Source organism: Silene latifolia, chromosome 8 (genome assembly GCF_048544455.1).
Source record: "Silene latifolia isolate original U9 population chromosome 8, ASM4854445v1, whole genome shotgun sequence".
Lineage (NCBI taxonomy): Eukaryota > Viridiplantae > Streptophyta > Magnoliopsida > Caryophyllales > Caryophyllaceae > Silene > Silene latifolia.
Genome location: NC_133533.1, coordinates 104397266 through 104411737, shown reverse-complemented (window position 1 = coordinate 104411737; position 14472 = coordinate 104397266). Strand labels below are relative to the sequence as shown.

Genomic DNA, 14472 nt, shown 5'->3' with positions numbered 1-14472 from the left:
GACATTGTCTATGCGGTTCAACAAGTGTGTTTATTTATGCATGATCCTCGTGCCCCGCATTTACAATTTTTGAAGCGTATTCTACGCTATGTTCATGGCACCGCTGATCACGGGCTAACCATTCGGCCATCCAGGAATTTCTCTCTGACTGCGTATTCTGATGCCGATTGGGGTGGTTGCCCTAATTCTCGCCGTTCCACCTCCGGGTATTGTGTCTTTTTGGGTGATAACTTGGTCTCTTGGTCGTCCAAACGTCAACCTACGATCTCACGATCCAGTGCTGAGGCCGAATATAGAGGTGTAGCGAATGCTGTAGCCGAAACGAGCTGGCTTCGTAATTTACTTTTCGAACTTCATGTTCCCTTGCATCGGTCGACCCTCGTTTTTTGTGACAATATTTCCGCTGTCTACTTATCTGGTAACCCGGTACAGCATCAACGAACTAAGCATATTGAAATTGATATTCATTTTGTTCGCGATAAAGTGCAGCTTGGTGAAGTGCGTGTGCTCCATGTCCCCGCTGAATATCAGTATGCCGACATCTTCACCAAAAGACTCCCTCGCCATTTGTTTACTCGGTTTCGATCCAGTTTGAGCGTTCGTTCTCCTACCGCTCCAACTGCGGGGGCGTGTTAGACGAATATCTCGGATATTCGTAGAGTACATATCTTGTAAATATTTAGTCTCTGTTAGTTTATTAGTTCCTAGTAATTAGCTTACCATATCCTCTTTATTAGGAAGTGTATCATCTAACCTAGGATGTAATTTGACTATATATATGATATGGAAATGATCTCCCAAATGAGGGATTATCACAATTAACAGAATGCAACTACGTTATCTATTAGATTGATAATCAAATCGAAAAAATATGATCTAATCCACTCCATCAATGTTAATCTAGTTAACCTCTAGCCTAAATATTTTGTTGCATCACAAGAGGTATCGAATCGATCATCAACACTTAAAAGAATAGACTTTGTGCGGTTGTGCCGCAATACAAGGCTCTCATAATATAATTTGTCAATAAATGTTTGTAGACAGGCTTTATTAAGACATTAGAAGTCGATAAGCGTAGACACATAACATGGGAGCGGACCAGTAATAAGAATGTTAGGGCAGAAACGAACGTGAATAAATTAAAGGTTTACATAAAGAAAGAAACATGCAAAGGCAAAGAGGCCACAACCACAGGATTTGAGGGTCCTCTTTAATTTTGTTCCATAATCAAGATCCTATTTTATCAATTATCTACGCGTTTTCTGATTAGAAATTTTTAGTATCAACATCACCATCCTATACACTATGGACTATGGTGGATGCCTTCTTTTTATTGTCGTGGTACCAATTCAATTTTATTAAAGTTGTATATATGCGATACTCTTTTGCACATTTTGTTTTCAAGAAGTTGTGGATTATGTTCGACTCGACACTACAATCCTAGCTGAACTGCATTTAATGGAATTGAATTAGAACAGAGCCTAACTTCTAGAATATGAATTATCAATCAAAATTTACGTAAACACAAAATAAAATTAACAATTTTATAGGATCGTTTTATAACATAGAACTGACCTTAAAGAAGAGTAGTCTAACATTTAATTATATTTTTATTTTTATTTTAAATTTAATAATGTAATATCGTATTTGAATATACAAGTTACCAATCCTCTTTTAACTAAACAAATAGGACTTACTCCAAATATTTTTGGCTCAACTATTTTAGCAAAGAATTATGCCTCTATTAACTGACATTATTAGGCCAAACATGTGATTATATGATTTTATTATACTGCCATGTATTTCTCTACTTGTTAAACATGATTGCAGTAAAACATGCATCACTTTTAAGTGAAATGAACCATTCTAATATAGCGTTTTATATTTGCACCAAAAAAAAAATATAGCGTTTTATAAAAGGGATTTCATAGTAGCAAACTATTGAGCCAGAAGCAAAACTACTAAGATTAATAACAATAAAAGCACTTTATATAAATTTTTTCATATGTCATATTATATATCCAATTAATCCCAATATTTAGGAACTTTTGTTCATAGTAAATGATCTTAAATCTCCCCTACTACTAAGAGAATAAAAATTCTCTTAATTTTCCCGTCTAAAGAACTTCTATTCAGTTGGGCCTATTTTTCAGAATACTAACACCATAATATTAGATGAATTGTAAATTGTGGACCCTATAAATAACCCACTTTTTTTCTATCCTACCTGTCGAAGTAAAAGCTATTAATAGCTCAAATTTTTGAATTAGCCCACTGTTTTTACCGATTTTTGTTTTAAGGTCAATACGCGTTTTAATTAGATTATACAACTAACTTAATTGTATTATTAATGTCATAAATTAGTTGCATGCAATGATATAACATTATTTTTAATAGTAATAAAATAACTTACTTAAAGTGTCTTTTGATGACAGTAAACTTTTTTTCTAGCTCTTATTAATATTATATTTAGTACATTATAACATTTAATTTAAACTACAGTTCATTTATACAAATAATTTATTTGAGAACGTTTCTTTATAAAATAAATTCAGAAATTACCGTGCTTTAGCACGGGAACTACACTGATTCTTAATTATATACAATTTTAAATGACCATTTTTTTCCAAAGTGATCACTATTTATCCAAAAGTGTATTAATAGCCAAAGACTTATCATTGATAAAACCGTCGTATAAAAGAATTACTGATTATTCTAATTAATAATACTAAAGTCTAATATAGCACAATCAATAACACATCATTTATTTTTCGAAAAATACACGTAGTACCCTTGAACTTTGATATTTTGCCCGAAATACCCAATTTTTTTGATCCGGAAAACTTTAAGAGGCTATAACTCGTGTTTACGAGCTCAGAAAGTGACGAATTTTTTTTTTCGAATTGATTATCTTTTCGAGAACTACAACTTGAAAAAAAAATTGTCGAGTTTGGAATTCGTGACCAAGAGATATGGTCACTCAAAGTTTGTTCGGTAAAAAAAAGTTTGACGTACCAAAACTCCTAGCCACGGGATCCAAAAACGAATTTTTTTCAAACCGTAGTTCTCAGAAAGATACTCGATTTGAAATTTTTTTTATCAATTTATGATCTCGTAGACACGAATTACAGCCTCTTAGGCTCTGTTCTTTCTGGCTTTTTAGAGCCGAATCGAATCGAGCCGAATCGAATCGAATGGAGTGAAATGAATCAATCAATGAATGAAGTTGAAATAATCAATCAATCGAAATAATATTAATATTAATATTATTAATATTAATATTAATGCTAAATATTATTATTATAATAATAATAATGATAATAATAATAATAATAATAATTATTATTATTATTATTATAGTTAATAATAATAATATCATTATTAATATTAATATTAATATATTTATTATTAATATATTTATTATTATTATTATTATTATTATTATTATTATTATTATTATTATTATTATTATTATTATTAGAAGAAGAAGAAGAAGAAGAAGAAGAAGAAGAAGAACATTAATAATAATAATAATAATAATAATAATAATAATAATAATAATAATACTAATTTGAATGATTAACTAGGTAGCCACCATGAACCACGGTTCACCATCAACCTACTTAGGTGAAATAATGGAGCACTGATTTGCTAGATTGATGTTCAAAGTCTAGCCGTTTATCATCCTAATTTGACTGATTAGGTAGCCATCACGAAGCACCAACAATTCTAATTTAATTAATTAGATAAATAAAAATTGACATACCCTAATTTCATCTTTAACAAATAAATAAAATTTGGTTGATTAATTAAAACTCAACAAATAATATTAATAATTGATAACAAGTAAATTAATTTATTCTTTGATAAATTAGAATCCATCTTATAAGTTTTAAGTCATTGAGCAATTAAATTAAGTTTTAGGGAAAAATATTGATTTCAGAGTTCACTTGGTTCAGTTTTAGGTGAAAAGGGTACAAAATAGAACGTTATGAAAAAGTGTATGTGAAAGAATAAAGTTCGTATATGAAAAAAGAATTAGGTATTAATAATAGTAATATTAAAATTAACAATGTTATTAATAATATTATTATTAATTAATATTCATATTAATAATAATAGTAATAGTATTAATTATATTATTATGAATATTATTGACTTTAATAACCATAATATTCATAATAATAACAATAATGAGAATGATTAATTAATAATATGTTAATGATGATGATAACAATAACAAAAATAAATAATAAATAACAAATAATAATAATAATAAAATAATAATAATAATAATAATAATATAAATATTAATATTAATATTAATATTAATAATATTAATAAAAACTATTAAGTTTAAGATTCGCAAAATTGAAATTGGCCGAATTTAGTTGAGCTGAACTAAAGTGATTGAAATGAATGAATGGAGCTGAGCTAAATCGAATCAATCAATCGAATAGAAATTAGAAATTTGAAGTGAACTCGAATTGAATTGAATGAATGAATAATGAATCAATCGAATCGAATCGAATCGAATCAATAGAATTTGAAATTTAACTAAAGTGAGCTGAAAATAAACCACAGAAAGAACAGGGCCTTAAAAGTTTCCCGAAAAAAAAATTTGAATATTTCAAGCAAAATATGAAACTTCAAGGGCACCGCGTACATTTTTCCTTTATTTTTAATTTTTTTAGGAAAAATAGTTCTATTACTATAGGCACTATTAGATACAGTATGCAAAAGAAGTTTCCTCAATATTAAATTCTCCAAGCTGTCACCTTACCATTCTCAAACCCTATTTAATGCATCTACTTTACAAAGATAAAGGTAGTAAGCAACTACACTATATATTGTTCATATTCATGGCTACCTTATATTATGTCACCATAATATACACAAATTCTCATATATAATATCTCTCAAGCTAAATAGATAGTGTACATAATTAATTACTTGGCTCTTACTACACTTACAATGGGAAATCCATCAATATTTCAAAAGAATAATAATTATAATAAGGTGGTGGCCTTAATTACCATGTTAATGATGGTAATGTTGCACCATCCACAACAATGCATGGGATTATCAAGTGAAGATATAGTAGAATTGGAGTATTTAAATGTTCCGGCATCGGTGTTTACGGAGTCATTGAAGAACACCATTGATGGTGTTGTTAAAGTTGCTTCTGTAGTTGCTAAGTTTGCTGATGTTTTTGGTGATTTTAGAGATGCTACTGCTATTTCTGATTGCCTTGACTTGCTTGATTTGTCTTCTGATGAGTTGACACAAACTCTCACTACTACTCAACATGGTACGAATCTATCATTTTGTTGTTTTCAAAATTTTAATATTCGTATGTTGTCTCGGTCGATAGTTTACGTTTTGCCTGTATGTACATTTATAAAACTAATTTAGAAGCAAGCTTAAACAATTGTCGAGGAGCAATAAAATGTTATTTCCTACTTTTAAGTCATTTTCATATTTCATGTGCTTCTCTTAATTATATGAGGAACTTTAAACAAACGAGTGAAAATGACTTGAAACGAGCTTTTGTCATTAGATGATACTCTAGATTAACTCAACACTAATTCGTGTTATGAATACTTAAATATATGAAGGTTGTCTGTCACATGCAAAAAAAAAACATCATTTAATGTCGGAGTATTTCTTGTGTAATTATAATATCCTAACTAGTTTAATTGTTGGAATTTTATTGGATTATTGTTAGAATGATGATACCAATACCTCATGCATTATTTAGTAATCTGATCGATCATAAATTTTAAAAATTGTAAGAGACCGTCTTTTAAATTATCAAAAATTCGTTAATAAGACCGTTTTATAAAATTTTATTATAAGATCATTTTAGTACAAAAAAATGTGACATTTTTGTCTTTTTTTTGTACCTTAAAGATAAAATTTAAAAATTGAAAGTAAATGGATAGATGAAACGTTTTGCATGGTTATTTTTAACCACTAAAACTTAGGAGAGACGGTCTATCACTAAATTATTGAGAGACCAATCTTTCGTACCCTTTTATTTGTCTTTCGTACCCCTTTTATTGTTGATCGTGACATAGTAATTTCGTACTTATTTACATAATAAATGTACTCATTTTATCATTTATCATGATTTGTACATATTTTATTAACTTTAGTACCACTTTTTCTTAAAATTGTACAATGGTCTCTCAATAAAGCTTATTAAGAGACCGTCTCTCAGGAGACCTACTCATTTTTAACAGTTTGGTGTATCGAGGCAAGGATGTTTTTGTAGTAAAATAATGGAGTAAAGTGTATTTTAAAACGTACAATAATACAAATGCATGTAATTGATGTTTGAATGCATGAGAAGGATAGACGATATTTGACTTTTGGTTTCCTTTTTGGGGGGCCGATTTCCCAAACTGTAATGGTGTAAATCATAAATGTTTCGAGTTCTTGTATAGAGTAATCACATAGACGTAGGAGAGTTTTATACGGCGTAGATCTTTCGATTAGAATAAATGAGTGATAAGATTACGACATATCTTTGTTCTCTAGTAACGATAGGCATAGCTCTTTAATGTCCATGTGCGAATCAAACATGTCTCGTATCTATGCTGACTTTTTTGCACCTTATACAACCACCTTTGTGTACCTCATCACTTACCTTCTCAAGAAGCGTTCCGAACCCGCTCTACATGAACGTCTTACATCAGGAAAAAGTCGAGAGAGTTAATCACTATATAGTTCATTAAAGAATAAATTCATTATAATATTAAAACTGAAATTGTTTGAACTGAACTGGATGAATCTGAGTTCACAAGAATAGGGTCTTAGTCGATTGGAAAAAACTCGATTAGTTATGGCAGTTGATTAAAACCGACATTATTAATTATGTTAATATGATGCAGGTAAAAGCAATGGGACAGGGGACATGGCCTCGGATATGAAAACATGGCTAAGTGCTACCCTAGGAAATCAAGAGACTTGTCTAGAAGGGTTTCAAGGTTCGGAGACTATAGTCAAACAACTAGTGTCCGGCAGCATAAGCCAAGTTTCGTCATTGGTCCAACAAATCCTCCATATGGTCCACGTCGATCCTCAATCCAAGGGTGGGTCCACCTCCAAGCCGGGTTCTGGCAATACTGGTTCAGGTTCGGGCAATGGGGGGCGAACGGGTGGAGGGAGGAGGTTACTGATAGAAACCGATGATAATGGGTTTCCAACTTGGATGCGACCAACAGAACGTAAATTATTGCAAGCCACGGGAAATCCGACCCCAAATGCAGTCGTAGCTCTAGACGGGTCAGGGGATTTTACTCAAATCATGGATGCGGTCCATTCCGCCCCAAGCCATAGCACGGACCGGTTCGTGATTTATATTAAGAAAGGGGTGTACAATGAGTACGTGGAGATTAAGAGGAAGTATACTAATATTATGATGTATGGTGATGGTATCGACGTGACGATTATTACGGGTAATCGGAATTTCATCGATGGTTGGACCACATACCGTAGCGCTACATTTGGTAAGGCATTATTCTCCATCTTTAGTAGTAGTAGTAGAACTCTTTAGACAAGTGTTCGTACAATATAAAGTTCATTCTCTTCCTTTCATTAATTCATTAGCATTTTTCAGTCATAAATCGTTAGAGTCGGATCTTAACATAAGAATTCAATGAGGAGTACTAGGATGGTATGTCAATTCTAAGTTGATTGAATTTTACTTCAACCATGAAATTACTCCAACATTGTAACATACTCTTAACTTAAAGATGGGTCAGTGGGTCAGTTATCAATATATGGTCGTTTTGTATTAAGTCACGGGAAATTCAAACTTAAAAAGTACTACTCCTTGTAACTATTACTTCCTCTGTCCTGATAATGGCCTGAACCGAATTTGTGAGTTCTACGTGTTGTTATGTTCCGTGAAACTTAAATAAGTGAGCTAAATGAGTCACCCATGCATTGGTAGTCAGTCTAGTGAAGAGCATGCAAGCGTGTAGGCGGTAGAGTCGAAATCAATGTACAATCTCATAGCTAAAGGTTTTTGTTATTCTTGCGTTGTGTGTTGGCTTTAACCTTTTGGCCATTAAAAGAATATATAAATTAACTTTTTCAAGTGTGATATTGATTTTGACGCACTTGTTTCATCTTTATTATGCATGAAAGTGAATAAAGAACTTTTTTCCCAAAATAAAGAGAAGCAAAAGAAATAAAAAGGAAGATTGATAGGGGACTAAACAAAACACTACTTAAAAGAGAGCACATGTGTAGTGTAGTGACTTTTTTTTACTCATGATTGATGCTGATTTTGTTATTCGTGAATGAAATTGAGTCTTGAGCATTGCCATATTTGGAACGATTATCAAACAGTAAATATGGTGTGTAACCGTCGTATGATACAACGGCGAAAATATAACCACTTTACAATAAAACGAGACATATTTATAAGTAATGGAAAAAATGATCACTTTGTAACACAAAATGGTCATTTTTTATGTTATCACCGTACAATGATCTAATATAATTTGCATCATATAATTCAAATGGGCCATAATTAAGTACAATAATAAGTATCGCATGGTAAAACCCGGTGTCTTTTTATCGCCTTTATGGCTTTATATACCCTATATTTTATTTTTTCACATTATTATGGAAATGATTTTCTTGGGCCATAATTAAGTATAATAATAAGTACTCCCTTCATGCCAGATCAATGGTAACATGGTAAAAAATGAAGTTTTTAAGAAAAGAGGATAAAAGCAGAGGTAAAGTGGGAAAAAATAGGTGGGGTATGTAATTGTGGGTTGATAGGTGGAGTATGTAATACTCTCTCCCAGTCACTATAATGTTCCCTCTTTCCCGAAACGGATTATTCATCTATTGTTCCCCGTTCTATTTTTAGAAACTTTTACTCTTATTTTATTCATTCCTCTCTCCTATCACCAAACCCCACACAACTCTTTTACTCATATTTTATTACTTTCCTTTATGTTTTAGCCCCACAATTCTTTATTTAACTACTAATAATTCATCCCTCTCTCCTATCACCAACCCCACACAACTCTTTTACTCCTATTTTAATACTTTTCCTAAAGTATTGTGCCAAAACAAAATGGGAAGATTATGATGAATGGGAGGGAGTAACATTTTGTGTAAATATCAAAAAGTCTAAGGATAACTTGGTAATATTGTGGGCCAAATAAGGAATATTGTGGGGAAAAAAATAAGTGGGATATGTAATTATGGGTTTATAGTTTGTACGAGTATATTTTATAGTTTTATGTTAAAAGTTGCTTTTACATCGAGATTTCTTTTAGATTCGGGAAAGAAAATTTTCTAGATGCTTTTTTGTGTTTATGGAGTTATTATTTATACACTAATTATGTGAAAGTGATGGTCTATGATTTGATTGCAAATGGCGTGTTTTCTTAATCATCTTTGAAACAAGAAAGTTGTAATAAATTGTCTTTGATTGCATATAGGTAACTTAATACGCTTTACCAAAAATGTACTAGTTGCTTTTCCTTAATAACCATTGTTTGATCAAAATGCAGCCGTGACCGGAGCCGGATTCATAGCAAGAGGCATTACTTTCCAAAACACGGCCGGACCAGAAAAGCACCAAGCTGTCGCATTCCGATCAGATTCAGATTTATCAGCCTTATATCGATGTGCATTTCGTGGGTACCAAGACACACTCTACGCCCACGCAAACCGACAATTTTTCAAAGAATGTACAATCACTGGTACGGTCGACTTCATGTTTGGTGACGCGGTAGCCCTATTTCAAAATTGCCAAATCCAAGCTCGATTGGGCCTATCAAACCAAAAGAACACAATCACGGCCCAAGGTCGCAAAGACCCGGGTGAAAACACCGGGTTCTCGCTCCAATTTTGCAATATCACCGGCGACTCTAGTCTAAACTCGTCGACTACGAATACTACCTACACTTATCTAGGTAGGCCTTGGAAGGCATATTCGAGGACGGTCGTTATGGAGTCATACATAAGTGATATAGTGAGGCCCCAAGGGTGGTTAGAATGGAATGGAGACTTGTTTTTGGACACACTGTATTATGCTGAGTACATGAATTCCGGACCCGGGGCTTCGCTCGGGTCCAGAATTAATTGGGCCGGGTATCACATTTTGAATACCTCAGCTGATGCTCTTAATTATACTGTGGCCCAATTTATTGATGGCAATTTGTGGTTGCCATCAACGGGAGTTAGTTTTATAAGTGGGCTTTCTGCAGCTTAAGAGATACTAAGTAAATAAACATATACCTGTCTTATTTTTTATTTTATTTTTCTTTTTTCGACAATTTTTTTCTTTAGGTATGACTTATGAGTGTGTTACAAAAAATAGTACTCTTATATGTAATCTTGTATCAAGTGTTACGATTTGGCTTAGTGAAGTCAATACTATATAGTAAAGTTTTACTTGTTCTTGTACATTATGATGTGATTTCCGACTCAGTTATTTGTTTACCTTTGATTAAACTATACCATAAAACAATAAAAAAAGGTAAACAAATAAATGAAACAAATGAAGCATTTGTAAAAATCATAGTTTGTATAAGCATTGTATTAGTTGGGGATGCTAACGAGCTCGGTCGAGCACGAACTTGACCTTGACTTTTGTTAATAAAGCAAAACTCGATCTCAAGCTCACCAATCTTAAAAAAATTGACGCCACTATCAAACTTGTGAGCTTAAATCCGAGCTCGACTCGAACTCTAGCCTATATATAATTGTTAATTTTTATATTTTAGACATTTTCAATAACAAGATATGAAAAGTATTATTGGGGGTCAATTATAACATTTGACATGGTGATATAAAGATATAACCATGTTAAAATATTCTTATAAAATAAGAGCCAATTATTATCAGTCACATAAGTTTGAGCCTGTAGCGACCTTTTTGAGTCGAGCAAACGTTAGAACGGCTAGATTCTTTAAGTTCTTGACCGATCTTGAGCACAAGCCGATCTTTGACCAAACCGAGCTCGAGCTGCTCACTAGCTGTATTGTCTCATAATCACACCTAGTATTAGTTTATCGAATTCTCGATCCGGATACATATCTAAGCTAAGACCATATGCATATGGATATAGAAAATGATTAAAAAAAACTTAAAATGCAATTTTATTGCCAAATGCATCCTACTGAGCAGTGACAAATATTGGATGAATATGCTGAAAAATCGTCTTGCTAAATGTGAAAATACCCTTTATCGCCCATTTCATCCCTTCAATATTTTAACAAACTTTTAAAACAAAATTTTCCAATAATAACCAACTTTTGTTAAAATATTTTGTAATTAACCTAAAACTTCTCTAATCCAATCAAACTTATACATTTTCTTTTCTTGCAACTAATTAGACAAGATAACAAAAATTCAGCAAAAAGAAACTAGATACTAAAAATAAGTCCTAATTGAATTTAACAAAACTAAAAACAAAGGCGGGAGGAGACGAAAACAGAGAGGGAAAAACAACTAAGCACACGGTGGCCGAAATCCTCTGTCTCTCTCCTCCCTCCCTCACAACTAATCCGTCATTGTCATCTTTGCATTCTTGATCATTCCCGTCTTTTTCGTCTATACCGTCGCCTTTACAAGGCATGGCTTTCGAGCAATTTGGCCAATTATCAAAGCGTAGAAGAGAAGAAAGAGCACAAGAGACTAAGAAGAAGATCCTACTACTTTTGCTTTTTATTGTTATTTTCATTGCGGCAATTGTTGGTGGAGTTTTTGGTTATTTACGTTTAAGCAAGAGTAAAGGAAGCAGTAATTCGTCATCCACCCCGGCCTCGTCCACTCAGGAAGGTGGTGGTGGAGGAGGAGGAGGAGGTGGAGGCGATGCAGCAAACATATCGGGCAAGATAGTCGAGATGTTATGTGACCCTACGGATTATAAGACAAAATGCGAGGAAACGTTAACTAGAGTTGTACACACCAATTCCTCTGCCCCTACAATTGCTCCTAAAGCGATCATCAAGGCCGCGATTTCTGCAGCCTCGGAAGAAGTTGTTCAGGCTATTACCAAGACACAAAAGTTTAAGTTTGATAAGCCTGACGAGAAGGCCGCGTTTGAAGTTTGTAAGAAGCTTTACAAGGTAATGTTAAATTGTCCTTCCAAATTTTAATTAAGACAAAAGATAAAACAAAAAACTGAGTTTTTTTGTCGAAAATATTGAAAAATTCAAGGAATTTGGTATCATAGTAGTCGCCACCTAAGATAACAACGGCGTGTTACATTTGTTATAAGAAAGTATAAATGTCGCGTAAAATAATTATGCATTTTGATAACGAATTATGTTGACCTTAGGATTCAGTAGAGGAATTGGGAGAGGCACTTTTGCAGACAGGGCAAGAAGTGACAGACTTCAAGTCTAAGATTCCTGACCTCAAAACATGGTTAAGTGCCGTTTATTCGTACCAAGAAACATGCATTGATGCTTTTCCGGAGGGCGAGTCCAAAAAAAAGATCAAAAGTGCTTTGAATTCTACTAAGGAGTATGTGAGCAACTCCCTTGCTCTCGTTTCCCAAATTTCATCATTCCTTCAGAAGTTTGCTGCTGCTGCCGCTGCTGCGGCTAAGCCTAAGCCTAAGCCTGCCACCCGTCATCTCCTACATTACACCCCCTCATCCAATGAGCCACAGAGGCTCGATAAGGATGGGTTCCCCGAGTGGGTTGGTCGTGAGGAGAGGAAGCTTGCAAATAGTAGGGCGGTTACGAACTTGGTTGCAAATATAACGGTGGCCAAAGATGGGAGTGGTAACTTTACTAGTATCAATGAGTGTTTGAAGTCTTTGACGGAGAACAACAAAGAAAGGTAAAGTTCAAATCGATAATTTGCTGAACAAACATATGTACAACTATTTAGATCATGAATGAAGAGGAAATTAGTAAGTAAGAGCTCACACGATCACTGGTGGAGCGAGGGGGGGCTAGCAGGGGCGGTCGCCCCTGCTGAAGTTTAAAAATTTCGAAATTTTTAGTTAAAATTTTCGAATTTTTTGAGGCCTCCTTATAATATTACCCTTTTGCCCGTGCTGACTTAAAATCCTGGCTCCGCCACTGCACATGATTGTTTATTTGCAGAATCTTTATCCATATTAAAGCGGGAATATACAAGGAGTACGTAACAGTGACCAAAAAGATGGTAAATATAACCATGTATGGAGATGGATCCCAGAAGACTGTTGTTACCGGAGATAAAAATTTTGTAGACGGAGTACGTACCTTTGAAACTGCCACTTTCGGTATGTTCTGTTTGCCTCCATTTTTCCCAAAATATTTTAACACGGAAACAGATTACTAAATGATTTTGAAATTCAATCTTCAGCTGTGATGGGAGAAGGATTTGTTGGCATAGCGATGGGATTTAGAAACACAGCAGGCCCGGAAAAGCACCAAGCAGTCGCCATACGTGTACAAGCAGATCGTTCAATATTCCTCAACTGTCGAATGGAAGCGTACCAAGACACGCTCTACGCTCAAACACACCGGCAATTCTACCGAAGCTGCTACATCACTGGCACAATTGACTTTATCTTTGGTGACGCTGCTGCCATTTTCCAAAACTGTCTGATTGTTGTTCGAAAACCAATGGATAACCAACAAAACATCGTAACTGCTCAAGGCCGAGCTGACCGTCATGAAAACACAGGGTTTGTACTCCATAACTGTCGGATTCAACCCGATAAATCCCTTGAACCTGTTCAAAAGAAGTTCAAAACGTATTTAGGTCGACCATGGAAAGAATACTCAAGAACAATCGTTATGGAATCGTCTATCGAGGATTTAGTTGATCCTGCAGGGTGGATGCCCTGGCAAGGGCAGTTTGCCCTTAAGACGTTGTATTACGCCGAGTATAGTAACCATGGTCCGGGAGCCGATGTCTCAAAGCGAGTCAAATGGCCGGGTTATAAGAAGAGTATCAGTAGGCAGGAAGCAGAGAGTTATACGGTTACCCCATTTTTACAGGGTAGTTGGATTCAGAGCCACCCGAATGTGCTCGTCCATTTCGGGTTGTACAATTGAAGGCTGATTTTCGAATTTGTATTTTGACAAAGAAATTGGATTTCAAGAGTTTGGACTGAAAATCACAACAAGTATTGACGACTCTTTCTTGAAATGTTCGGCGAATTGCCCGAATGATCTTATAGAAACATCACAACTGTATTTAACTGTATAGCTTCATGGCTGTTTATAGGAGTATTCATATTGACGAATGAGATACTCAGCCATGAGTCCGAATCAAATGATCTTATAAATGACATCATAATTTCTAAAACTATACCCGACGAACGGATCATTCGATTCGGTTTTGGATCGGGTTAAATTTGTTTGATTTTAAATAGGTTAACCTTAATTTCGGTTTCAATTTAATTTTATTTGCGTTCATTTCGGTAGGTTAGTTTAATCGGTTTATATTATTTCGAGTCCGTACAGGTTGGGTCGGGTCAATATT

General features: G+C 34.0%; 1 protein-coding gene across 1 annotated transcript; it reads left to right on the top strand.

Annotated features, from left to right (window-relative positions):
- Positions 1–4858: 4858 nt before the first annotated feature.
- On the top strand, positions 4859–14124 carry LOC141595636 (uncharacterized). Its single transcript, XM_074415599.1, has 7 exons — positions 4859–5311; positions 6897–7514; positions 9546–10246; positions 11580–12110; positions 12323–12831; positions 13101–13261; positions 13345–14124. The coding sequence occupies exons 1-7, from the start codon at positions 4975–4977 to the stop codon at positions 14040–14042; spliced, it is 3555 nt and encodes a 1184-aa protein (XP_074271700.1). The 5' UTR covers positions 4859–4974; the 3' UTR covers positions 14043–14124.
- Positions 14125–14472: the final 348 nt, after the last annotated feature.